The sequence below is a fragment of the Euleptes europaea genome, chromosome 12 (assembly GCF_029931775.1).
Source record: "Euleptes europaea isolate rEulEur1 chromosome 12, rEulEur1.hap1, whole genome shotgun sequence".
Classification (NCBI taxonomy): Eukaryota; Metazoa; Chordata; class Lepidosauria; order Squamata; family Sphaerodactylidae; genus Euleptes; species Euleptes europaea.
Genome location: NC_079323.1, coordinates 5,499,485 through 5,523,458, shown reverse-complemented (window position 1 = coordinate 5,523,458; position 23,974 = coordinate 5,499,485). Strand labels below are relative to the sequence as shown.

Sequence of the window (23,974 nt, the reverse complement as noted above, 5' to 3'; positions counted from 1 at the left end):
GTATTTGGATGGGAGACCACCAAGGAATACCAGGGTTGCTGTGCAGAGGAAGGCACTGGCAAAACACCTCTGTTAGTCTCTTGCCATGAAAACCCCATAAGGGGTCGCCATAAATCGGCTGCGACTTGACGGCACTTTACACACACACATAAATTGTGAAGGGCCGTGCGTTTGCATTTCCTTGCCTCTTTTGCATAATCTGCATAATTTATTCCAATTTGGGGGAAAGCTCTGAGAGGCACAGCCCATCTGCTCCATGGCGATGGAAAGTGCCATCAAGTTGCTGCTGACATGGCAAACCTGTAGGGTTTTCAAGGCAGGTGACAAACAGAGGTAGTTTGCTGTTGCGTACCTCTGTGTATCAACCCTGGACTTCTGTAGTGGTCTCCCATCCAAGTACTGACTGGGGCCAACCCTGCTTAGCTTCCAAGATGTGATGAAACCAGGCTAGCCTGGGCCATCTACAGTAGGTCAGGACAATAGATGTTCAGAGGTGGTTTGCCCTTACCTACCTCTACGAGGTGTAGTGGTAGTTTGGAGCGGTGGTTTGGAGTGGTGGACTCTGATCTGAAGTACCGAGTTTGATTCCCCACTCCTCCACATGAGCGGTGAAGGCTAATCTGGTGAACTGGATTTGTTTCCTCACTCCTACACATGAAGCCAGCTGGGTGACCTTGGGCTAGTCACACTCTCTCATCCCCACCTACCTCACAGGGTGTCTGTTGTGTGGCAGAGAAAGTTGGCATATAAAAACCAACTCTTCTTCATAGCAACCCTGAACTTCCTTAGTGGTAGAAGAATCAGTTGGTTTTTATACCCTGCTTCTCTCTACCTTTAAGGAGTCCCAAAGCAGCTTACTATTGCCTTCCCTTCCTCTCCCCACAAAAGAAACCTTGTGAGGTAGGTGGGGCTGAGAGAGTTTGGAGAGAACTGCGACTGGCCCAGGGTTACCCAGCAGGCTGCATGTGGAGGAGTGGGAAATCAAACCCATTTCTCCAGATTAGAGAACACCGCTCTTAGCCACTACACCACGCTGGTCTCCCATCCCAGTACTAACCAGCGCTGACTCTGCTTAGCTTCCAAAATCTGACAAGATTGGGTTAGCCTAGGCCATACAGATTAGCGCAATCTGCTTCTTACCTACGGGGAATCTTCCTCTGGCTTTTGAGGTATCACCAGGTGTTTCGTGTCTTTCACACTTTCGATCTTTGACTTTCGATCTGTGACTCCTCAGGACTAGAAACTAGCTCCCTTAAAAAAATAAACTGAAGTCAAGATATGGGGGTACTGAATTCCACATATCTTTGGGACTGGGATGGCAGCTTTCTTTATGATCCACTGCATAGAATTTATCTTTGTGATCCACAGCATAGAATTAGCCATGGCCTGAAAATGTGACCCACACTTCCCGCCCTCCCCAGCCTGAAGGCACAGGGCAGCTCACACACTAAAAACAACACAACATTAAAATACAATTTAAAATACACTTTAAAATAGCCCGGACCATTTCAATAATAGGGCAATAATGCCCCCCATAGCTCTAGACTCAAAAATAACCGTCTGCAGTTGGGGGGTTTGACTAGATGACCCTGGAGGTCCCTTCCAACTCTATGACTCCATGATTCTGACGCTGTCAGGAGGCACCTTTGGCGCAGAAGGAAAAATGTGTGGCTCACCACTAACTCCTCGATATTACAACCCTCTTCCGCAATGTGCCGTTACACCATTCGGCTGGACCCTGTTCACAGTCGCCGCACCCACGTGGCCTGCAGTCTCTCGCCGGCTCCCCATGACCCTCTGCATCTTCCTGTCTCCTTTCTGCTGCTGTTTCCCCATGCCTCCTCCTTTAGGAAAGGGTGCCATTCTGCGTGGTATGTACAATGCTTTAGTGGGGGTCACTATGTTTGGTACTGTAAGGCATCTTTAAAACATGGGGCCTTTTGAAAACAAGATGAGTTCTTTAGAATACCAGGAACATAAGTGGGATAGAGGAGAAATAAAGGTAACAACTACTGGGGGCTTTTAAATCCCCCATATTATTTGGTGTGCAGATTTGGAGGCTCTGCTAGCAGGTCTAAGCAGGGTCTGTTTGTAGCTCAGCTAGAATCTTACATACAGAGTTAATAACTTACACCTTCTGATTGTCTAGATTGGAACCGTATTCGTTTTGCTCCTCTCCGCTTCCATATTAGCTGTAGTCACAGTAATGTGGAACGTACAATGGCAGACGGTCATATTGTCAATGCAGGTAAGATAACCCAGAGGTGTTCCATTAAAGCAAAGCAGAGGCTCTACCACTGAACTGCAGCTCCTCTCCAGGGTCTCAGGCAGAGGTCTTTCACATCACCTCCTGCTTGGTTGGTTTTGAGACTTTCTGCATGCAAAGCAGAGGCTCTACCACTGAACCACAGCACCTCCCCATGGCTCTCCAGGGTCTCAGGCACAGGTCTTTCACTTCCCCTACTGCCTGGTCCTTTTGAACTGGAGATGCCCGGGACTGAACCTGGGACCTTCTGTATACAAAGCAGAGGCTCTTCCATTGAACCGCGACATCTCCTCATGGCTCTCCAGGGTCTCAGGCAGAGGTCTCACTTCCCCTGCTGCCTGGTCCTTTTGAACTGGAGATGCTGGGGATTGAACCAGGGACCTTCTGCTTGCCAAGCAGAGGCTCTTTCACTGAGCCACAGCCCCTCCCCAAACCATCACCATTTGATTGAGTAACTGAAACATTTATAGCTCATCTTTCTTCGATTGAAAGACTCCAGGTGGGTCTGGGTGTTTTGCCATCTTACATTCACCCTCACCTTCTTTTCTTCTTTGTGCATTATTATGTTTTTGGATATATGCCTAAAATGTTTTTCAGAGTCCGCTTGCAAATGGAAAAACCCGTAGCCAGTCCTGGCACTATTTTGTCTCCCCCAATAGTTTACCGCTCCCTTTCTGCATGTGATCGCCCTCATCTGCATGGTTCTGCTGTCTTGGCCAGTGGCTCTGTCTACCTTCCGGTTGAACAAAAAAGGTACAGTGGCTCCCGTAAGTAAGCAATACCCATCACTTGTTATTAGATATTCACCTGCGGCAGCATATACAGAGCAGAGCAATAAAAATCCAGAGGCCGACACCCGCAAGCAGAAGCACGATAAAGGACCCTATAGTCTGGGACTCAATTCAAGTGGCTAGTCCCTCTGAAGCCTTTCTTATTCTAGGACCTTGGTATTTGAATACTAAACCCAACAGGCCGTTGTGTGTGTGTGGGCTTGTTCCAGTGTGATGTAGTGGTTAAGAGCAGTGGTTTGGAGCGGTGGACTCTGATCTGGAGAACCGGGTTTGATTCCCCACTCCTCCACATGAGCGGTGGAAGCTAACCTGGTGAACTGGATTTGTTTCCCCACTCCTCCACATGAAGCCAGCTGGGTGACCTTGGGCTGGTCACAGCTGTCTCAGCCCCACCTACCTCACAGGGTGTCTGTTGTGGGGAGGGGAAGGTGATTGTAAGCTGGTTTGATTCTGCCTTAAGTGGCAGAGGAAGTCGGCATATAAAAACCAACTCTTCTTCTTCTTCCTCCAAACAGGGGGTCCTTCAGGGGTCAAAAGGAAGGCGACAAAGGGCAGGGTCTTTTCGGTGGTGGCTCCCTGTTGCATTTAGAAGGCTGGTAAAGAGTGTGCTTTGCAGGAAGGCCTCTGGGAAGTGATCCTGGCTTATTGCGTTCATATGGTATTGGGCTGATGTTGTTTTTGCAACCTGGTTTTAGCGGCTATTATCCCAGGCATGGTTTTTTTGTACTCTTTTTATTATCACAAGCCACAGTGAACAATATCAGCTGAACAGCAATATTAGCTAAAAAGGCAAATGTGATCTTGGGCTGTGTCAACAGAAGTATAGTGTCCAGATTACGTGAAGTGATGGTATCATTCTACTCTGCTCTGGTTAGACCTCACCTAGAGTATTGTGTTCAATTTTGGGCACCGCAATTTAAGAAAGATGTAGACAAGCTGGAACGTGTCCAGAGGAGGGCAGCAAAGATGGTGAGGGGTCTGGAGACCAGGTCCTATGAGGAAAGGTTGAAGGAGCTGGGTATGTTTAGCCTGGAGAGGAGAAGACTGAGAGGTGATATGACAACCACCTTCAAGTACTTGAAGGGCTGTCATATAGAGGAGGGGGCCGAGTTGTTTTCTGTTGCTCCAGAAGGTCGGACTAGAACCAGCGGGCTGAAATTAGATCAAAAGAGTTTTCGTCTAGACATTAGGAAGAATTTTCTAACAGAGCGGTTCCTCAGTGGAACAGGCTTCCTCGGGAGGTGGTGGGCTCTCCTTCCCTGGAGGTTTTTAAGCAGAGGCTAGATGGCCATCTGTCAGCAATGCTGATTCTGTGACCTTAGGCAGATGATGAGAGGGAGGGCATCTTGGCCATCTTCTGGGCATGGAGTAGGGGTCATTGTGTGTGTGGGTTGGGAGGTAGTTGTGAATTTCCTGCATTGTGCAGGGGGCTGGACTAGATGACCCTGGTGGTCCCTTCCAACTCTATGATTCTAACAAATAGCATGGAGGGGGAAATTGGAGTGGCCTACTTTTCGATTCTCATACCTTCAAGTCTGTAACAGCGTCAGCCTCTCGCTTTCGGTAGAAGCAAGAATAATTGGTGCTTTGAGCGGCACCCAAGCTGGGACCCTGGAAAGGGGTTCTGATTCATGGGATAAGCGTCATTAGGCTTACAGTGGGGTCTTTTGTATCGCAAATCCCTTCCACTTGAAATCACTCTTTCTCTCGATTGGCAGCTGAGGCGGCAGCTCGACCTCATGTGCACCCAGCTGTCCCCCCTGTTCCCAGTTTAGCTCTTGTAGAGAGGCCAAGTGATGGGTTGACGCAGGGATTTTATGAAGGGGGAGGGGGATCTTGTTTCAGGGAGCGGAGGCTGTATCCCAAATGTCAGCCATCGAACTAGATCCCTTCAAAATCGACGGCGGTCCAGAGACCCGACTTCAATCTTTGCAGTTCGATGGTTTTTTCTGCACAGAGATACCCACCTTGGTTTGGTCCTTTGGCCGCACACAGGCGTAATGGGACCTCGGGGCCGACTTATCAAAAACTGTAGCTACTTTCAACTGCAGTTTCCAGACTCTCATGTGTTGACCGCCTGTCGTTTACCTAGAAATGTGTCTTTCCCCCTTCTCCCCACCCCCGTTGTTCAAAGGGGTTTGCAAAATATAAAACAGATCGCAAGGGTTTAATTGTTCAGTAATTAAAAGTGCGACAGTTGATTCTGCGATGGGATAAGCAGGGCATGTTTATTTCAATTAATAAAACGGCTTTTAAAAAGTGAAACCGGTTAAGGAATGTATCTCGTTCAGTTTTGCAGGTGTCGGCTTTGGCGCCCTACCTGGCTCTGCTCCTCTTTCTGTTCTTCATACCACTAGGAATGTATTCTCCTTGCATCCGGGAGAATGGGACTTTGGGCCCCAAGCCAGCCCTGATTGGCCACAGAGGAGCGTCGATGGTAGGTTGAATTGGAAAGGGGCGGGGCCACAGTAGTGTTGTCATGATGCGATTGAGCTGGATAGTGGTTAGAGCGTTGGACCAAAACCTGGGAGGTTCAGAGCCAAATCTCCCCTCAACCGTCAAGCTCACTGATTGATCTTAGACAGTCACTCTCAGCCTGGCCTTCCTCTCAGGGTTGTTGTGATGGGAAGATCCATCTGCATTTATTTATTTATTTATTTATTTATTTAATCAGATGCACGTTCTGAACATTATGTCAGCTTGGTCCAGAAATAATTATTTTAACTACACTCCTTGGATATGGGCTTATACAATTCTAAATATAATTTAGCAACACTCACTTCTGGTTGTTTCTACAACCCTAAATTCCTACTGCATTGCTCACTGAATATCCCATCCTGTCGCTTGTACTGTGTCATCCGCCTTGAGTCCAAGTGAGAAAGGCGGACTGTAAATGACGTAAATGATAGATAAAATAACAATAAAGCGTGAACTCCCGTAGGAATGCAAGAAGGAAGGCAGATGGCTGCTATCGAAATGTCAGTAGGAACGCAACGAGTGTTACTCTCGGTTCTACACATGGGGCGCTTCAGCCCTCAAACCTTTAAGCCTTCTTTAGCCCGATCCTTTCTGGCTGTCCTTCAGTCCTGGGATTTGATGTGGAGTCCTTCACCTTTTCAGCTCTTTTTGGGAGCTGCTAGAAAGCCTGTTTTATTGGTCACATTTCCTGGTTGCTAAGCAATAGAAAAACAGACTCCTGGGAGGTGTCGCGATTTCTGTCGGTCACCAGTGCCTATTGTCTTCGTAACAGGTGGCTCCCGAAAACACGCTCATGTCATTTGAGAAAACCATTGAACATTATGGTGACGGTCTCGAGACCGATGTCAGAATTAGGTAAGCGCGCATCGCTGGCCGTTGGCGAGAACATTTTGAGAATGAAAATTGTGAGACCTGAGCCGTTGTCACCACACAGACTTGTGCTTCTAGTTAACTGGGGCTTGGTGTGTGTCTTCTAGAATGTTCACCTGTATTCTGTTGTAGGATGAAAGGAGCACTTTCTGGGTGGCCGAAATAGTCGCCCCCCTCATGTGCCCATTCCTAAGAGCGTTCACCCTTTCCACACCTTTGAGTTGCCGCCTTTCTTTTGACCTGCTGCAGCTCTGTGGCCTTGTTCCTCGGTTTCCTCCTCCTTCATTGAGTAAAGGCAGTCTATCAGGGATCACATAGCGAGCATGAGAATGTCACAGCCAGATTTCCTCCTCCTTCACTGAGTGAAAGCAGCCTATCAGGGATCACATAGAGAGCGTGATAATGTTACATAGCCAGATTACCTCCTCCTTCATTGAGTAAAGGCAGCCAATCAGGGATCACATAGCGAGCATGAGAATGTCACATAGCCAGTTTTCCTCTTTCTTTATTGAATAAAGGCAGCCTATCAGGGATCACGTAGCGAGCATGAGAATGTCACATAGCCAGATTTCCTCCTCCTTCACTGAGTGAAAGCAGCCTATCAGGGATCACATAGAGAGCGTGATAATGTTACATAGCCAGATTACCTCCTCCTTCATTGAGTAAAGGCAGCCAATCAGGGATCACGTAGCAAGCATGAGAATGTCACATAGCCTGATTTCCTTCTCCTTCATTGAGTAAAGGCAGTCTATCAGGGATCACATAGTGAGTATGAGAATGTCATATAGCCAGATTTTCTCCTCCTTCATAGAGTAAAGGCATCCTATCAGGGATCACATAGCAAGTATGAGAATATCACATAGCAAGATTTCCTCCTCCTTCATTGAATAAAGGCAGCCTATCAGGGACCACATAACGAGCATGATAATGTCATATAGCCAGATTTGGGGGGATGACATCGCATGACCACACTGGGTATTGCTGAGGGAAAAGGAAACTGGTTTAGAACGATGGCCATGCTTTCTTGATTGGTTACACAAGTGCTCCTAGCCAATCAGGAACATGAAGTGAAACTAAAAATAAAGCCATCTATCAAAAATTCCAAAAAGGAAGAAATATTCTGATGCAATTATTATTATTATTATTTTAAAAAGAATTGTTTCATTTCTCCAAATTTGATTCAGACTTGGCTTTTCGGTTAACTTTCCTTATCCGTCTCGGCCTCAGATGGTGCGTAAGAAAAAAAATATTACATGAATGTGGGAAGTATCTCTCTGTGTTAAATGGACAGGCATGGGTTTCCCCCGATACGTTCCTGGAAATAATAGTTTTTGTGACAGTCTCACTCTGTTCCCCATTTCTGTACATTTGTATCAGCTCCTAGACCCAACAGTAATTGAACTGAGCTAATTACTATTTCACATGTTATTGCACACGAGGATAGGGTTGCCAACCTCCAGCCTGGAGATCTCCTGCTATTACAACTGATCTCCCCTGGAGAAAATTTTGTGGGCTGCTCTGCCTCCTGCGGCAGCCATTTTGTGGCCGTGCCCACCACGTTTCGTCCAAATTCCATAGGTACCCGCAGGATCAATAAAGGTTGGGGACCCCTAAATTATGCTATCTGGCAGATGCCCAAATGCTCAGTTCTGAGGTCAATGTCAGCCGTTTCTTTTTCCTCCCCACAGTACTGATGGCGTCCCTTTCCTCATGCACGATGATACTTTGACAAGAACAACCGACATTCAGGAGGCCTTTCCAGAACTTGCGAACGAGAGCGCTGTCATGTTTGCCTGGAGCACACTGAGTATGCTGAACGCTGGGAAATGGTTCTTCAAGGTACGGCATGCCCTATTCCACCGGTCGCCAATCTTCTTGAGCCTGTGGGCACCTTTGGAATTCTGACACAGGATGGTGGGCACAATTACAAAATGGAAACACACACACACACACACACACAAACACAGAGGAAGATGGTGAGGGGTCTGGAGACCAAGCCCTGTGAGGAAAGGTTGAAGGAGCTGGGTATGTTTAGCCTGAAGAGAAGACTGAGAGGTGATATGACAACCACCTTCAAGTACTTGAAGGGCTGTCATATAGAGGAGGGGGCCGAATTGTTTTCTGTTGCTCCAGAAGGTCGGACCAGAACCAACGGGGTTGAAATAAAATCAAAAGAGTTTCCGTCTAGACATTAGGAAGAATTTTCTAACAGGGCGGTTCCTCAGTGGAACAGGCTTTCTTGGGAGGTGGTGAGCTCTCCTTCCCTGGAGGTTTTTAAGCAGAGGCTAGATGGCCATCTGTCAGCAATGCTGATTCTGTGACCTTAGGCAGATGATGAGAGGGAGGGCATCTTGGCCATCTTCTGGGCATGGAGTAGGGGTCACTGGGGGTGTGGGGGGTGGGAGGTAGTTATGAATGTCCTGCATTGTGCAAGGGATTGGACTAGATGACCCTGATGGTCCCTTCCAACTCTATGATTCTACAATTCTATGATTCTAAAAGCTTAAACCCTGGGAATCTTGATGGCCTTTAAGGCACTACTGAACTTGATTCTTGCTCTTCTGCTGCTGACCTACGTGACTATCCAGTGCAGCGGGCAGAGAGCCAGCGAGTGTAGCTGTTAAAGCAGGGGTGTTGAACTCATTTGTTACAAGGGCCAGATGTGACATAAATGTTACGGTTGGGCTGGGCCAGGCCATGCCTTGCCAGTCCAGATTGAGTGGGGTGTGTGTGGCTGCCTCGGCTGGCTCGCAGGCCAGATAAAAGCTCTCAAGGGGAAGGATTCAACCCGCAGGCCGTATATTTGACACACTAACGCGGAGTGTCAAATATACGGCCTGTGGGCTGAATCCTTCCCCTAGTGTCAGACTAGGATCGGGGAAACCCAGGTTCGAATCCCTGCTCTACCATGGAAGCTTAGCCTAACCAGCATGGTGTAGTGGTTAAGAGCGGTGGACTCTAATCTGCAGAACAGAGTTTGATTCCCCGCTCCTCCACACGAAGCCAGCTGGGTGACCTTGGGCTAGCCACAGCTCTCTTAGAGCTCTCTCAACCCCGACCTATCTCACAGGGCATCTGTTGTGGGGGAGCGGAAGGGAAGGTGATTGTAAGCCGGTTTGATTCTCCCTTAAGCGGCAGAGAAAGTCGGCATATAAAAACCACCACCACCACCTCCTCCTCCTCCTCCTCCTCCTCCCAGGGTGTCTGTTGTGGGGAGGGGAAGGGAAGGTGATGGTAAGCTGGTTTGATTCTTCCTTAACTGGTAGAGAAAGTCGGCTTTGAGTCCCCATTGGGGAGAAAGGCAGGATATAAATAAAGCAAATATATAAATGCCCACCGGAGACATGTACCCTGTTAGTCATTGGGGGGTGGGGACACCTTAAACACTGGCTGCCTCATATTGAGTCAGATGGTTGCTCTATCCAAGTCAGTCTTGTCTGCGCTCAATGTCAGTGGCTCTCTAGAATCTTTCACATCACCTGTTTTCTGATGCTTTTAGCTGGAGATTGAACCTGGGACCTTCCGCATGCTAAGCAGAGGCTCACTGACTTCCCTTAAAAGAGAACTCCCATATACCCCATCTTGGTCAAACCTGTCCCCCCCCCAATAACAGCCCCCAAAGAGGAACCACAAGCACATCCTCCCTGTCTGTAATATGCACCTGCTGCCCTTTTCCTAATTTCCTGAGCAGTTGGTGTATTCTTAACCATCCCGTAGCACCCCAGCAGCTGAGCCAATGGCATGTTTACAGTAGGGCTTATTGCAGGGGTGGGGAACCTTTTTCCTGCCAAGGGCCATTTGCACATTTATGACATCATTCAGGGGCCATACCAGGTGTAGATCTCCCGGTGTGTGTGTGTGTGTGTGGGGGGGAGAGGCTAGAGTTGCCAGGTCTCCAGCCACCACTTGGAGGTTGGCAACCCCAGGGGAGGCCACACAGAGAAGGCCTGCAGGGCGCCCCCGCTCCCCCATCCCAGGCGAGAGGGCACCCAGCGGTGGGCCCGAGCAAACGAGGTGCCAACGGGGCGCAGCCCACAGTCAATCGGCAAGTGAGGAAGGGAGGAAGGAAAACAGAGAAAGAGGAAAAGGGAGGGAGGGAGAAAGAGAGAGAAAGAAATGGAGAGAGAGGGAGAAAGAAAGAAAAGGATGTAGGGAAAGAAAGAAAAGGATTGAGGGAGACAAAGAAAGAGACAGAAAAAGAGGAAGAGAAAGGAGAAAGAGTGATAGAAAAAAAGAGGTTCCCCATCCCTGGCTTATTGAGTTGTGTTTATCTGAATGAGTAGGGTTGCCAGCTATAGCTTGGGAAATTCTTGGAGATTCTGGGGTGGGATTTGGAGAGGGGAAGGACATCGACAGGGGAGGGGCTGTGGCTCAGTGGCAGAGCACCTGCTTGGCATGCAGAAGGTCCCAGGTTCAATCCCCAGCATCTCCAGTTAAAAGGACCAGTCAGGTAGGCAATGTGAAAGACCACACTGCCTGAGACCCTGGAGAGCTATGGAGAGGAGTTTTGGCTCAATGACAGAGCATCTGCTTGGCATACAGAAGGTCCCAGGTTCAATCTCCAGCATACCCAGTTAAAAGGACCAGGCAGTAGGCGATGGGAAAAATCTTTGCCTGAGATCCTGGAGAGCCATGGAGAGGGGCTATGGCTCAGTAGTAGAGCATGTGCTTGGCAGGCAGAAGGTCCCAGGTTCAATCCCCAGCATCCCCAGTTAAAAGGACTAGGCAAGTAGGTGATGTGAAAGACCTCTGCCTGAGACCCTGGAGAACCATGGGAAGGGTGTATGACTCTATGGTAGAGCACCTGCTTGGCATGCAGACAGTCCCAGGTTCAATCCCCGGCATCTCCAGTTAAAAGGACCAGGCAGTAGGCGACTGCCAGTCTGAGCAGTCAATACTGACCTTGATGGACCAAGGGTCTGATTCAGTATAACGGAATGGGAAGGGGTCATGGCTCAGTGGTAGAGCATCTGCTTGGCATGCAGAAGTTCTGGGTTCAATCCCCAGCATCTCCAGTTAAAGGTACTAGGCAAGTAGTTGATGTGAAAGAGCTCAGCCTGAGACCCTGGAGAGCCGCTGCTGGTCTGAGTAGACAGTACTGACTTTGATGGACCAACGGTCTGATTTAGTATTAGGAAGCCTCAATGCATAGAGTCTACCCTACAAAGCAGCCCTTTCCTCCAGGGGAACTGATCTCTGCCATCTGGAGATCAACTGTAATTCTGGGAGATCTCCAGCCTGCAGCTGGAGGCTGGCAGTCCAATGGACGGGGAGGTAAATTCTCCACATCCCCCAAATCTATGTGGCCTATGCTTCTGGCTAATGCCTTATTCATGTCTCTACAAGTGCGGTTGGTGCCCTCTGAAGCTGGTTTGCACGTAGGAAATCAGCGGCCTTCTCCTCAATGCCACCTTCCCTCACTTCATCCTTTGTAGAATAGGCCATTCTACAACACGCCGCCGATGTCACGCAGTGACAAAAAATGGGCGAAGGCACAAACCATTTGCAAACTCAGTGACTTCTTGAACCTCGCCAACCAAGAAAACAAGATGGTCATCTTTGATCTTCACCGCCCTCCCGAGGGGCATCCGCATAGGGACACCTGGATCCAAAAAACTTTGGACGTGCTCCTCACCGAAACGAAGATCAAGCCCCATTTGGTATGAGGTACTCTCCCCCGCCGCCACCTCGGTCTTGGTCGTTTGGTCTGGGTTGGCTTTGAGGAAGGGGGAGATGAGGCAGAGCTTGTTTGGATGCCACCAGGGTTTTCTTTGGGAGTTTCTGGTGGGCTACCCTCTTGGAACAGACCTCTTCCGCCTTCCTCTTCCGGCAAGAGCAGGAGTCTCCAGCAGGTGGACTGGAAGCTACCAGTTGCTTGTTGGTTGCTGAAGAGAGAGCCAGCATGGTGTAGCGGTTAACAGTGGTGGTTTAGAGTGGTGGACTCGGATCTGGAGAATCGGGTTCAATTCCCCCCTCCTCCACATCAGCGGAGGAGGCTAATTCAGTGAACCGGGTTGGTTTCCCCACTCCTCCACTTGAAGCCAGCTGGGTGACCTTGGGCTAGTCACAGCTCTCTCAGCCCCACCTACCTCACAGGGTGTCTGTTGTGGAGAGGGGAAGGGAAGGTGATGGTAAGCCAGTTTGATTCTGCCTTAAGTGGTAGAGAAAGTCGCCATGTAAAAACCCCCACCAAAAACCAAGAAGGAGCTGGAAGGCCCAGGAAATCCCAGGGAAAGACCATGAGATAAAGGTCTAAAATGCATGGTCGCTGAACCTCCTTTATTCCCCGTTTCAGCCAGGATCAAAGTAACCCAGGCTAGAGGGGAAACTGGATGCATTACCTTGAATGAGCAGGGACGAAACTGTGTGCAAATTGATCCATAAAAACAGAAAATGCTGGAGACATGAAGTTCATGTTTAGTTTGCCAACCCTCCCCCACCCCCGGTGATTGGTCGTTTCAAATTGTCCAAGGATGAGCCAGGAAGAACAGTTTGACCCGGGCCAGAAGAGGAATGGGAAAAGCCGGGTTTATTTTGCATCAAAACAGGGCTGAGCCGACAATAAGGTAACGTCCATTCACAAAAATTTGATCCTGGCTGAAACAGGGAATAAAGGAGGCTATAGCGACCATGCATTTTTGACCAGAATGCTTTTGCTATCTGTGTGTGTCAAGTGCCGTCAAGTCGCACCCGACTTATGGCAACCCAGTAGGGTTTTCAAGGCGAGAGGTGTTCAGAGGTGGTTTGCCATTGCCTAGCAACCCTGGATTTCCTTGGCGGTCTCCCATCCAAGTGCTAAACCAGGGCCGAACAGCTTCTGAGATCTGACGAGGCTAGCCTGGGGCTATCCAAGTCAGTGCGCTTTTGTGAGGTAGAGAGCCAGTGTGCTGCAGTGGTTAAGGGTGGCGAATTCTAATTTGGAGAGCCAAGTTTGATTCCCCACTCCTCCACATGAGCGGCAGACTCTTATCTGGAGAACCAGGTTCATTTCCCTGCTCCTCCACATGCAGCCTGCTGGGTGACCTTGGGCTAGTCACATTTCTCTCAGAACTCTCTCAGCCCCACCTGCTTCACAAGGTGTCTGTTGGGGGGGGGGAGGGAAGGCAATTGTAAGCTGCTTTGAGATCCTTTTTGTAGAGAAAAGCTGGGTATAAAAACCAACTCTTCATCTTCTTCTTCAAATTGTGCACAGGGTAGAGAGAGTTGTCAGGCAGAATTTTTAATCCCCTCTTCCCAAATACTAGGACTCCAGTGAAGTTCTAGAACTCCAGAGCCAGCATGGTGTAGTGGTTAGTGTAGCGGTTAGGATTGCCAGGTACCTCTATGCCACCGGTAGGAGGTTTTTGGGGTGGAGCCTGAGGAGAGTGGGGTTTGGGGAGGGGAGGGACTTCAATTGCCAAAGTGGCTGTTTTCTCCAGGGGAACGGATCTCTATCAGCTGGATATCAGTTGTAATAGCAGGAGATCTCCAGCTAGTGCCTGGAGGTTTTGGCAATCAAAATAGCAACGAGTGCCCAAAATGTAGCTACTGGAAAATCTCAGGCACTTATGGCAAAAAGCAAACGCAATCGTGCGTATATACAAACTGTATTCTATGCACAAGCATAAGCACAAACAGTAAAGTAAACAAGCATTTAAGTCAATTATACAATCACATATATCAAAATGAACCTCATACGGTCCTATGTTAGTAACGATAGTCCATATGACTCAAGGTCCTTGAAGCAAGATGAAAAAAAGCCAAAAGACTCAGCAGGTCCTTGCAGCTGGATGGTGAAAGCCAAAATAGGTCTCCGGTAAGCCCCTATTTCGCATTCGCTTTGTCATCATTGGCATTCCACTTTATAATCATTCAGAACATATGTTCCAAAACGTAGGCACATAGCCTTCCTTAGCAGACGGATCTCTGTCTGCTAAGGAAGGCTATGTGCCTACGTTTTGGAACATATGTTCTAAAGGATTATAAAGTGGAATGCCAATGATGACAAAGCGAATGCGAAATAGGGGCTTACCGGAGACCTATTTTGGCTTTCACCATCCAGCTGCAAGGACCTGCTGAGTCTTTTGGCTTTTTTTCATCTTGCTTCAAGGACCTTGAGTCATATGGACTATCGTTACTAACATAGGATCGTATGAGGTTCATTTTGATATTTGTGATTGTATAATTGACTTAAATGCTTGTTTACTTTACTGTTTGTGCTTATGCTTCTGCATAGAATACAGTTTGTATATACGCACGATTGCGTTTGCCTTTTGCCATAAGTGCCTGAGATTTTCCAGTGCCTGGAGGTTGGCAACCCTACTGCTTTGGGTTGTAGCAATAAATGTTGCAGGGTGTTTTTCTGTACATCCAACAGGTCTTGTGGCTGGAAAATACTGACCGGTCTTATGTTCAATCAGTTGCCCCCGGATTCCAGCAAACTGTTCGCAGAAAAGCTCCCATTGAAGTACTCCAAAGAGAGAAAATTGTGAAGCTCAATCTGAATTACAGAAAGATGTCCTCCGATGACATTCGGTAGGGTCACCCACGTCATGGGTCCCCCGCCTCGTCCCTTGTTCACCCAGTCTTCCTTCCCCACCTCACCCCATTGCCTTGGGGTCCTGGGGCCCGTTCAGGCCGCCAGGGGCAAGATCCGGTTTACGGCTTAACTTCTTTCAACGTTTAACTTGAGGATGAATGCTGGTCTCTCCCACCACCAGAAGAACCATTGTTGGGTTTGGGTTGGATCGATATTAGAGCAAAAGAACACACACAAAAGAAAAAAATAAAATTCATCGAGAAAAAGAAATTTTTGTTCCGTTAGATTGCCCCTGCATGTTTCACTTACGCTTCTTCAGGGAGTTCTATAATAATGCAAATAAACACGTGAATAAATATGCTGACATTAAAAATGATAAAAAATGTGGTAAAAGACAATGTACACTGAGCATGTGAAAAGTGCATTAAAGTATACAGAACCACAATCCCATGAGAATGTTACTTATACAGGTCAGTTTTTAAAAAATATGTATTAGAAGAAGAAGAAAAAGAAGAGTTGGTTTTCATACCCCAATTTCTGTACCTTTTAAGGAGAATCAAACTGGCTTATAATCCCCTTCCCCTCCCCATGACAGACACCTTGTGAGGTAGGTGGGGCTGAGAGAGTTTGGAGAAAGCTGTGACTGGCCCAAGATTACCCAGGAGGCTTCATGTGGAGGAGTGTAGAATCAAACCCGATTCTCCAGATTAGATTCCGCTGCCCTTAACCAATGTACCACCAGGAGTGTTGTGTACAACTTATTTTTAAGAACGATGTTCCCAGCTGAGTATTGCATCTGTATAATATCTGTAACATTCTCATGGAATTGTGGTTCTCTATCCATTCATGCCCTGACCTGGATAGGCCAGACTAGCCTGATGTTGTCAGCTGTCAGAAGCTAAGCCGGGTCAGCCCTGGTTAGTGTTGGGTTGGGAGACCACCAAGGAATATCAGGGCATGACACAGAGGCAGGCAATGGCAAACCACCTCTGAATGTCTCTTGCCTTGAAAACCCCACCATGGGTTGCCATAAGTCAGCCGTGACTTGACGGCACCATCTTTTACTATGTCTTTTAATCGTGGTTTTTTTTTTAATGACAATATATTTTTCTCTCATTTTTATTTGATTTATTATGGATCCTCTGGTAGAAGTGTAAGTGAAATGCGTAGGGTTTATAATGTTATAGAACTATTATGTTTCCAGTCGCACCATTTTTGGTGTGGTGGTGGTGGTTCTCTTGCTCTGTCTTTGGTGAGTCCCTCTTCTCTCGCACTGATCAATATTAGACCAGTAACAATATTGATCCCGGCGGCCTCTGGCCAGTCTCTGGGTTCCCATATTAGAACATGAACACAAGTGATTCTGTGCGTGTGTGCATGTGTGGCAGCTTTGGGGGGTGTGGGGGAAGGCTTTGAGATGACTGCTTTCTGGACTGAAAAATATCCAGTCCCCCTACTAGGAAGGGGGTGTGGCTCAGTGGAAGGACATCTGCTTGGCATGCAGAAGGCCCCGGGTTCAATCCCCGGCATCTCCAGCTAAAAAGAACCAGGCAGTAGATGATGTGAAAGACCTCTGCCTGAGACCCTGGAGAGACATGGAGAGGGGTTTTGGCTCTGTGGCAGTACCTCTGCTTGGCATGCAGAAGGTCCCAGGTTCAATCCCCGGCATCTCCAGTCAAAGAGACTAGGCAAGTAGGTGATGGGAAAAGCCATATACCTGAGACCCTGGAGAGCCGCTGCCAGTCTTAGACAATACTGACCTTGATGGACCGATAGTCTGATTGAGTACAGGGTAAAGGGAAGGGGGCTAGGGCTCAGTGCTAGAGCGTGTGTTTGGCATGCAGAAGGTCCCAGGTTCAATCCCCGGCATCTCCATTTAAAAGGACCAGGCGGTAGGTAACGTGAAAGATCTCTGCCTGAGACCCTGGAGAGCTGCTGCCAGTCAGAGTAGACAACACTGAACTGGATGGAACTGATGGAAGCAACTTCATGTGTGTGATGAACTTGGGGTTTTTTATTGCGCACCTCAAACAGTTAAACCTGTGGTAGCCCAAAAAATCCTTCCTCAACAGCTCTGGTGACGTGAGAAAAAACAGAGGCAGATCTTGATTTCTGAGGTGAATGGGTGGGTCCCAAAAGCTGATCTCTGCTTGACTTTTTGAGTTGCCTGAAGAGGAATCCTGTGCTTGCTTGCTTAGGAAATACGCAGAAGCTAACATCACCACCAACCTCTACGTGGTCAACGAGCCCTGGCTCTTTTCTCTGGCCTGGTGCGCCGGAGCTTATTCTGTCACTACCGACGCGGTGCACATGTTGTCAAAATTTGAGAAGCCTTTCTTCCTGATGGTAAGTAGGATCGCCAGGTCCCTCTTCACCACCGGCGGGAGGTTTTGGGGGCGGAGCCTGAGGAGGGCGTGGTTTGGGGAGGGGAGGGACTTCAATGCCTTAAGAGTCCAGTTGCCAAAGTGGCCAGTTTCACCAGGAGGACTGATTTCTGTTGGCTGGAGATCAGTTGTAATACCAGGAGATCTCCAGCTACTACCTGGAGGTTGGCAACCCTAAGGTGAACTGAGCTCTGTTGCCTGGAGATCAGTTGTAATAGTGGGAGATCTCCAGTAGGGTTGCCAGGTCCCTCTTCACCACTGGCAGGAGATTTTTGGGGCAGAGCCGGAGGAGGGCGTGCTTTAGGGAGGGGAGGCACTTCAGTGCCATAGAGTCCAATGACCAGGAAATTACAGGCTAGTTAGCTTAACGTCTGTACCGGGTAAATTGGTGGAAAGCATTATTAAAGATAGAATTGTCAAGCATATAGAAGGGCAAGGTCTGCTGGGCAAAACCCAACATGGCTTCTGTAAGGATAGGTCCTGTCTCACTAACCTGTTAGAGATTTTTGAAAGCGTCAATAAGCATGTGGACAGGAATGAGCCTGTGGATATTGTGTATTTGGATTTCCAAAAAGCTTTTGACAAAGTCCCCCACCAAAGACTGCTAAGCAAACTTCGTAGTCATGGGTTAAGAGGACAAGTCCTCTAATGGATTGAGAGCTGGCTGAAAAATAGGAAGCAGAGAGTAGGAATCAATGGTCAGTTCTCACAATGGTGGGATGTGAGCAGTGGGGTGCCTCAGGGATCTGTGTTGGGACCGGTGCTTTTCAACCTGTTCATCAATGACCTGGAGTTGGGGTTAAACAGTGAAGTAGCCAAGTTTGCAGATGACACCAAATTATTTAGGGTGGTTAAAACAAAATCGGACTGTGAAGAGCTCCAGAAGGATCTTTACATACTGGAAGAATGGGCATTAAAATGGCAAATGAGATTCAATGTGAGTAAGTGTAAAGTGATGCATATTGGGGCAAAAAATCCCAGCTTCACATATACACTGATGGGATCTGTGCTGGCAGCGACAGACCAAGAAAGGGATCTTGGGGTGGTAGTGGATATCTCAATGAAGATGTCAACCCAGTGTGCGGCTGCTGTAAAAAAGGCAAATTCCATGCTGGCCATAATTAGACGAGGAATAGAGAATAAAACTGCTGATATCATACTGCCCTTGTACAAATCTATGGTGAGACCACACTTGGAATACTGTGTACAGTTCTGGTCACCACACCTAAAAAAGGATATTACAGAGCTTGAGAAGGTACAGAAAAGAGCAACCAAAATGATTAGGGGACTAGAGCAACTGTCCTATGGGACAGTTAAGACGCTTAGGGCTGTTTAGCTTGGAAAGAAGGCGGCTAAGGGGAGACATAATAGAGGTCTATAAAATTATGCATGGTTTGGAGAGAGTGGACAGGGAGTTTTTCTCCCTCTCCCATAATACTAGAACACGGGGTCATCTGCTGAAGCTGGAGGGTGAGAGATTCAAAACAGATAAAAGGAAGTATTTTTTCACACAATGCATAGTTAAAGTGTGGAACTCCCTGCCCCAGGATGTGGTGATGGCTGCCAGCTTGGAGGGCTTTAAGAGGGGAGTGGACATATTCATGAAAGAAAGAGGTAATCATGGCTATTAGTTAGAATGGATACTAGTCGTGCTGCATACCTGTTCTCTCTAGTATCAGAAGAGCATGCCTATTATCTTGGGTGCGGTGGAACACAGGCAGGATGGTGCTGCTACAGTCGTCTTGTTTGTGGGCTTCCTAGAGGCACCTGGTTGGCCCCTGTGTGAACAGACTGCTGGACTTGATGGGCCTGGGTCTGATCCAGCAGGGCCTTTCTTGTGTTCTTATGTTCTTGACCAAAGCGGCCATTTTCTCCAGGTGAACTGATTGCTATCGGCTGGAGATCAGATGTAATTGACAATTGTAATTGTATAAATAGCTACTAGTTCAACACCACCCCAGCTCTATCCCCCTTACATAAATAGAGCCCATGTGCTGCTGATTATCTTAGTCTTTACTTGATTCAGCACAGGTACTTATTTACCTCAGTACCTGGAGGTTGGCAACTAGGGTTGCCAGGTCCCTCTTCATAGAGTCCAACTGCCAAAACGGCCATTTTCTCTAGGTGAACTGATCTCTATCGGCTGGAGATCAGTAGTAATAGCAGGATATCTTCTGCTATTACCTGGAGGTTGGCAATTCTATTGGCAACCCTAATGGTAAGTGGTAGAAAAATATCCTGTATGGGGGGCGAGAGCTAGAAATCATCCTGGCTGATTGCAACTAAGAGTGCATCTCGAGGCCGGTTCCATGTTTTGAGGGGCCCTGGGGCAGAGGGTACTCAGGGCCCCCCCTCTTCAGTCCACCTCCAAGATTTCTGCTCCACACTTTAACTGATCTTGATCATCTGGAGATCAATTGTAATAGTGGGAGATCTCCAGGTGCCACCTGGAAGTTGGCAACACGAAGAATGAGTGACCCCTTTTCTCTGCTTTTGCATTACAGACTCCGCAGGATTACATGATCATGTGGATCCTTGCAGATGTGTTCACAGGCATTTTCATCTCTCTGGTGTTTCTTCTCCATTGGTAAATTCCACTGTGGTGAAAGAGCGGTGGCGCAAAAATGGTGTTTGTGTTCGATCTCAGTCACTTTCACTAATCATTTCCAGGGCTGGATTAGTTTTGGGGAATAAATTAAGCCGGGGCTCGGGTGCTATGGTTCGAGTGTCAGATTCAGATTGGGGAGACCTGCGTTCGAATTCCCACTTGGCCTTGATGTCCGCGAGGAAGAGGAGAACACTTGTGGGCAGGATAAGAGATGCAATAGAGAGGTCAATAGACGAAGAGCAGTGAAGCACTGGTCAGCCGCTTGCTGTTGGTCTAATCTATAGGGTTTGCCAAACCTCCAGGTACTAGCTGGAGATCTCTGGCTATTACAACAGCCGACAGAGATCAGTTCTCCTGGAGAAAATGGCCACGTTGGCCATTGGACTCTATGGCATTGAAGTCCCTCCCCTCCACAAACCCCACCCTCCTCAGGCTCCACCCCAAAAACCTTCTGCCGGTGGAGAAGAGGGACCTGGCAACCCTACTAGTCTACCTCATAGAGCAGGGGTCCCCAATGTAATAGCCTGAGGGTGCCATGGTACCCTCTGGCACCTTTCCTGGCATCTGCCAGTTTTTAGAAACTGGGCATGGCCAGCTAAGGCGTCTTCCCAGCAGGGCTTCTGATTGGCTGCCGGAGATAGGCTGTGCAGGTAAAAACCATGTTGTTTCAATTCTGCACTAGCAGCCACCACAGTGCTGGTGTTATAGTCTCTCCCTCCTCTTTCTGAGTTCGTTTTTAAAAATTGCTCCTCTTGTCCCCTGCAATTGAGCTTCCGCTGTGTGAGTGTGTGCCTGCCATTTTGCGGTTGTCTCCGCCTCTCATGACAGCCGTTTTGTGGTTGCGCCTGCCACCCTGTGTCAGAATAACAAAGGTGCCCACAGGCTCAAAAAGGTTGGGGACCCCATCATAGGGTTATTCTGAGGAACGCTAAATGCTGCTCCTGAGCTCTTGCAAAGAAAACTGGGGGTAAAAACAATGTAATAACGTTCATACCCGCCAGGTTCTTAAAACTATTGGCTTCCACTGCTGCGGGTGAAAGAGGAAATCACGCTTCAGCAAAACCTCATGAGCACCAGGGGAGCGAAGGCAGCATGGTATAGCTTGACCTAAACAGCTTAGGGCTGTTTAGCTTGGAAAGAAGGCAGTGAAAGGGAAACCTGATGGAGGTCTATAAAATTATGCACGGTATGTAGAGCGGACAGGGAGAAGCTTTTCTCCCTCTCATAATACCAGAACGCTGGGTCATCTGCTGAAGCTGGAGGGTGAGAGATTCAAAACAGATAAGAGGAAGAATTTCTTCACACAATGCATAGTTAAATATGGAACTCCCTTCCCCAGGATGTGGTGATGGCTGTCAACTTGGAAGGCTTTAAGAGGGGAGTGGACATGTTCATGGAGGAGAGGGCTATCCATGGCTTCTAGTCAAAATGGACACTAGTCATGATGCATATTTATTCCCTCCAGGAGCAGAGGAGCAGGCCTATGATATGAGGTGCTGTGGAACGCAGGCAGGAGAATGCTGCTGCGGTCGTCTTGTTTGTGGGCTTCCTGGAAGCACCTGTTGTAATAGTGGGAGATCTAGGGTTGCCAACCTCCAGGTACTAGCTGGAGATCTCCTGCTATTACAGCTTATCTCCAGTCAATGGAAATCAGTTCCCCTGGAGAAAATGGCCGCTTTGGCCATTGGTCTCTATGGCATTGAAGCCTCTCCCCAAATTCTGCCCTCCTCTGGCTCTGCCCCCAAAATTTCCAGGTATTTCCCAACCCAGAGCTGGCAACCCTAGAGGCAGAGAGATTGTGAATTATGGCATATTTGTTTCTTCCTAGGTCAAGAGAGAAGGTGGCTTCCTGCTGCTCCGGTAACTGCGCCGATACCCTTGCCAGTGGCCCATACAGTACGTTCAGTACAGGTGAGACCTTCCTGTACTTCAGAGGTAGGTGACTTCATGAGGACTACGGTGGACCGGAGGCATTAAAACAGGGGTCCCGGTCTCTCATGCTCCTGCCTTAGAGGACCACTGCCTTCTTGATAGGCCTGCTTGCCTTCTGCAAGTCCACCATGTCGCCTGCTCTGCCGTTCGTCTCTCTGGAATGAAGTAAGGGTTGGATGAGAAGTGATGCTGGATTTAGGGGCGTCGCTGAAGACGGCAGCCACGCCTCCTGTGGCTATTTCGCCCCAAGCTCACTGTGCCACTGTAATTTCCCTGCCCTCACTTCACATCTGGCTGCCTCTGGAAGGAAAATAAATATCTGGCAAATTCCATGGGGAGGGGGGGAAGTACATGTTATGCAATTTGAAAAGGGCAGCGCCAGAAACGGGCCTTTTTGTGGTATAGATAGGGTGTCCAGCTCCAGGTTGGGAAATACCTGGAGATCTTGGGGCGCAGCCTGAGGAGTTTCATCCCGCATTCCTGATACCATTCCAGAACATCACGGTAGTTGACCTGAAACAGCGATTTCCGTGTATATCTTCAGCTCGCGTATTTCGTTACGCACACCCCTAGCGTAGGGGTCAGAGTGCCGGGCTAGGACCAGGGATAAAAGAAAACGCGTGGCACCACCCTTAGTGTTCACTCCCACTTCTAGACTGATCGGTCCTCTTTTTCGTATCGCACGGTCTCGGTTTTCACCCACTCAACTGTGGTGATGTTGTGTCTTTCCAGATCTTAATGCCATGTCGGGGTTGCCAACCGTGGCCTGAAAGCCTACCAGAGAAGCCCCTTCGCCCGAAGGCAGAAGATTCCTATCTGCAGAAGAACCTAGCGGTTCTCCTTTAAACAACAGGATGAGAATATGCGTGGTTCGATGACCGGAATACATAGGAACCGCCTGGCTGTGTTTGGATTTGGGTGACCGATGAATGTGATCAATGGATCCGGCTCCTTTCTTCCCCAATCAAGAGGCACGAAACTTCCAATTTTTAGTAAGAACAGTATTGGCGGAACTATCTGAAACTATGGGTTTTATTTGAGCTTTTGCCTGTCCTCCCCCTGACCTCCCCTATTTTCCGGGGATGTTGGCCTGATTGTCGGAACACAGCCTTTCTGAACCCGACTCATAAAACTTCCGGGTAAAGAGCGTTTTCTTCCGCCAGCGACCTCGAGGAATATTAGGACTCTCTTAGCCTGTGACGGCTGCCAGAGAAGCGAATAAACAAGGGTTACCTGCAATAGCAAGGTGGAAAGGGCAGCAGAAGATCTTTTTCCATGTCTTCTGTGAACTTAGCCATTTTACAGTTTTTTTAAAAAAAGAGATTTAAAATAAATCAAAAGCTCTATTTTTGAAAGTTTTGGAGGAATAAAATCCATCCGCGAAAAGAAAATGGCTACTTGTTTTTCTGTAAGGTTGTGTTAGAAGAAGAGTTGGTTTTTATATGTCGACTTTCTCTATCACTTAAGGAGAATAAAAGCGGTTTACAGTCTCCTTCCCTTCCCCGCCCCTCAACAACAGACACCCTGTGAGGTAGGTGGGGCTGAGAGAGCTCTAAGGGAACTGTGACTAGCCCAGGGTCACCCAGCTGGCTTCGTGTTGAGGAGTGGGGAAACAAATCCAGTTCACCAGATTAGCATCTGCTGCTCATGTGGAGGAGTGGGGAATCAAACCTGGTTCTCCAGATCAGAGTCCACCACTCCAAACCACCGCTATTAACCACTACACCATGCTGGCTCTCCTGACATGTGGCGGCCTGACATCCCTGGGAGTTTCAGGGGTTGGGCAAGGGGTGGAAATGGTGTCGGGCTATTTTCCTATGTCACATCTGGGCAAAAACCCAGATGAGACATCAGCGTGTCAACCAACGCTCTAGAAACTCTATGGTTACCATAGAGTTTCTAGAGCGTCATCTGATGTCACATTCAGTACAGGCTCAATAAATCACACGGGTTTGGGCCACCCTTCCATTCATGAGCATGTCGCCAGCACTTTCCACAGTCACAGTGCCACACTTTTCAACTGCCGTCAACGGGAAATACTGTGGGCCTCAGCTATGGCTGCCAACCAGTTCTAGCGTATCAGCCAGCGTGGTCTGATTCCCCACTCCTCCACATGAGCGGCGGACG

General features: G+C 48.3%; 1 protein-coding gene across 1 annotated transcript in view; it reads left to right on the top strand.

Annotated features, from left to right (window-relative positions):
• GDPD4 (glycerophosphodiester phosphodiesterase domain containing 4) overlaps positions 1-22,617 on the top strand; it is a 31,135-nt gene extending 8,518 nt beyond the window's left edge. The window contains exons 6-16 of the mRNA XM_056858833.1: positions 2,150-2,248; positions 2,926-3,019; positions 5,349-5,494; positions 6,308-6,390; positions 8,094-8,244; positions 11,841-12,065; positions 14,762-14,919; positions 17,122-17,269; positions 19,812-19,894; positions 21,744-21,850; positions 22,580-22,617. Of these exons, the coding sequence (XP_056714811.1) occupies positions 2,150-2,248; positions 2,926-3,019; positions 5,349-5,494; positions 6,308-6,390; positions 8,094-8,244; positions 11,841-12,065; positions 14,762-14,919; positions 17,122-17,269; positions 19,812-19,894; positions 21,744-21,850; positions 22,580-22,617 (1,332 nt within the window). The remainder of the gene's footprint in view (positions 1-2,149; positions 2,249-2,925; positions 3,020-5,348; positions 5,495-6,307; positions 6,391-8,093; positions 8,245-11,840; positions 12,066-14,761; positions 14,920-17,121; positions 17,270-19,811; positions 19,895-21,743; positions 21,851-22,579) is intronic.
• The last annotated feature ends 1,357 nt before the right edge of the window (positions 22,618-23,974 follow it).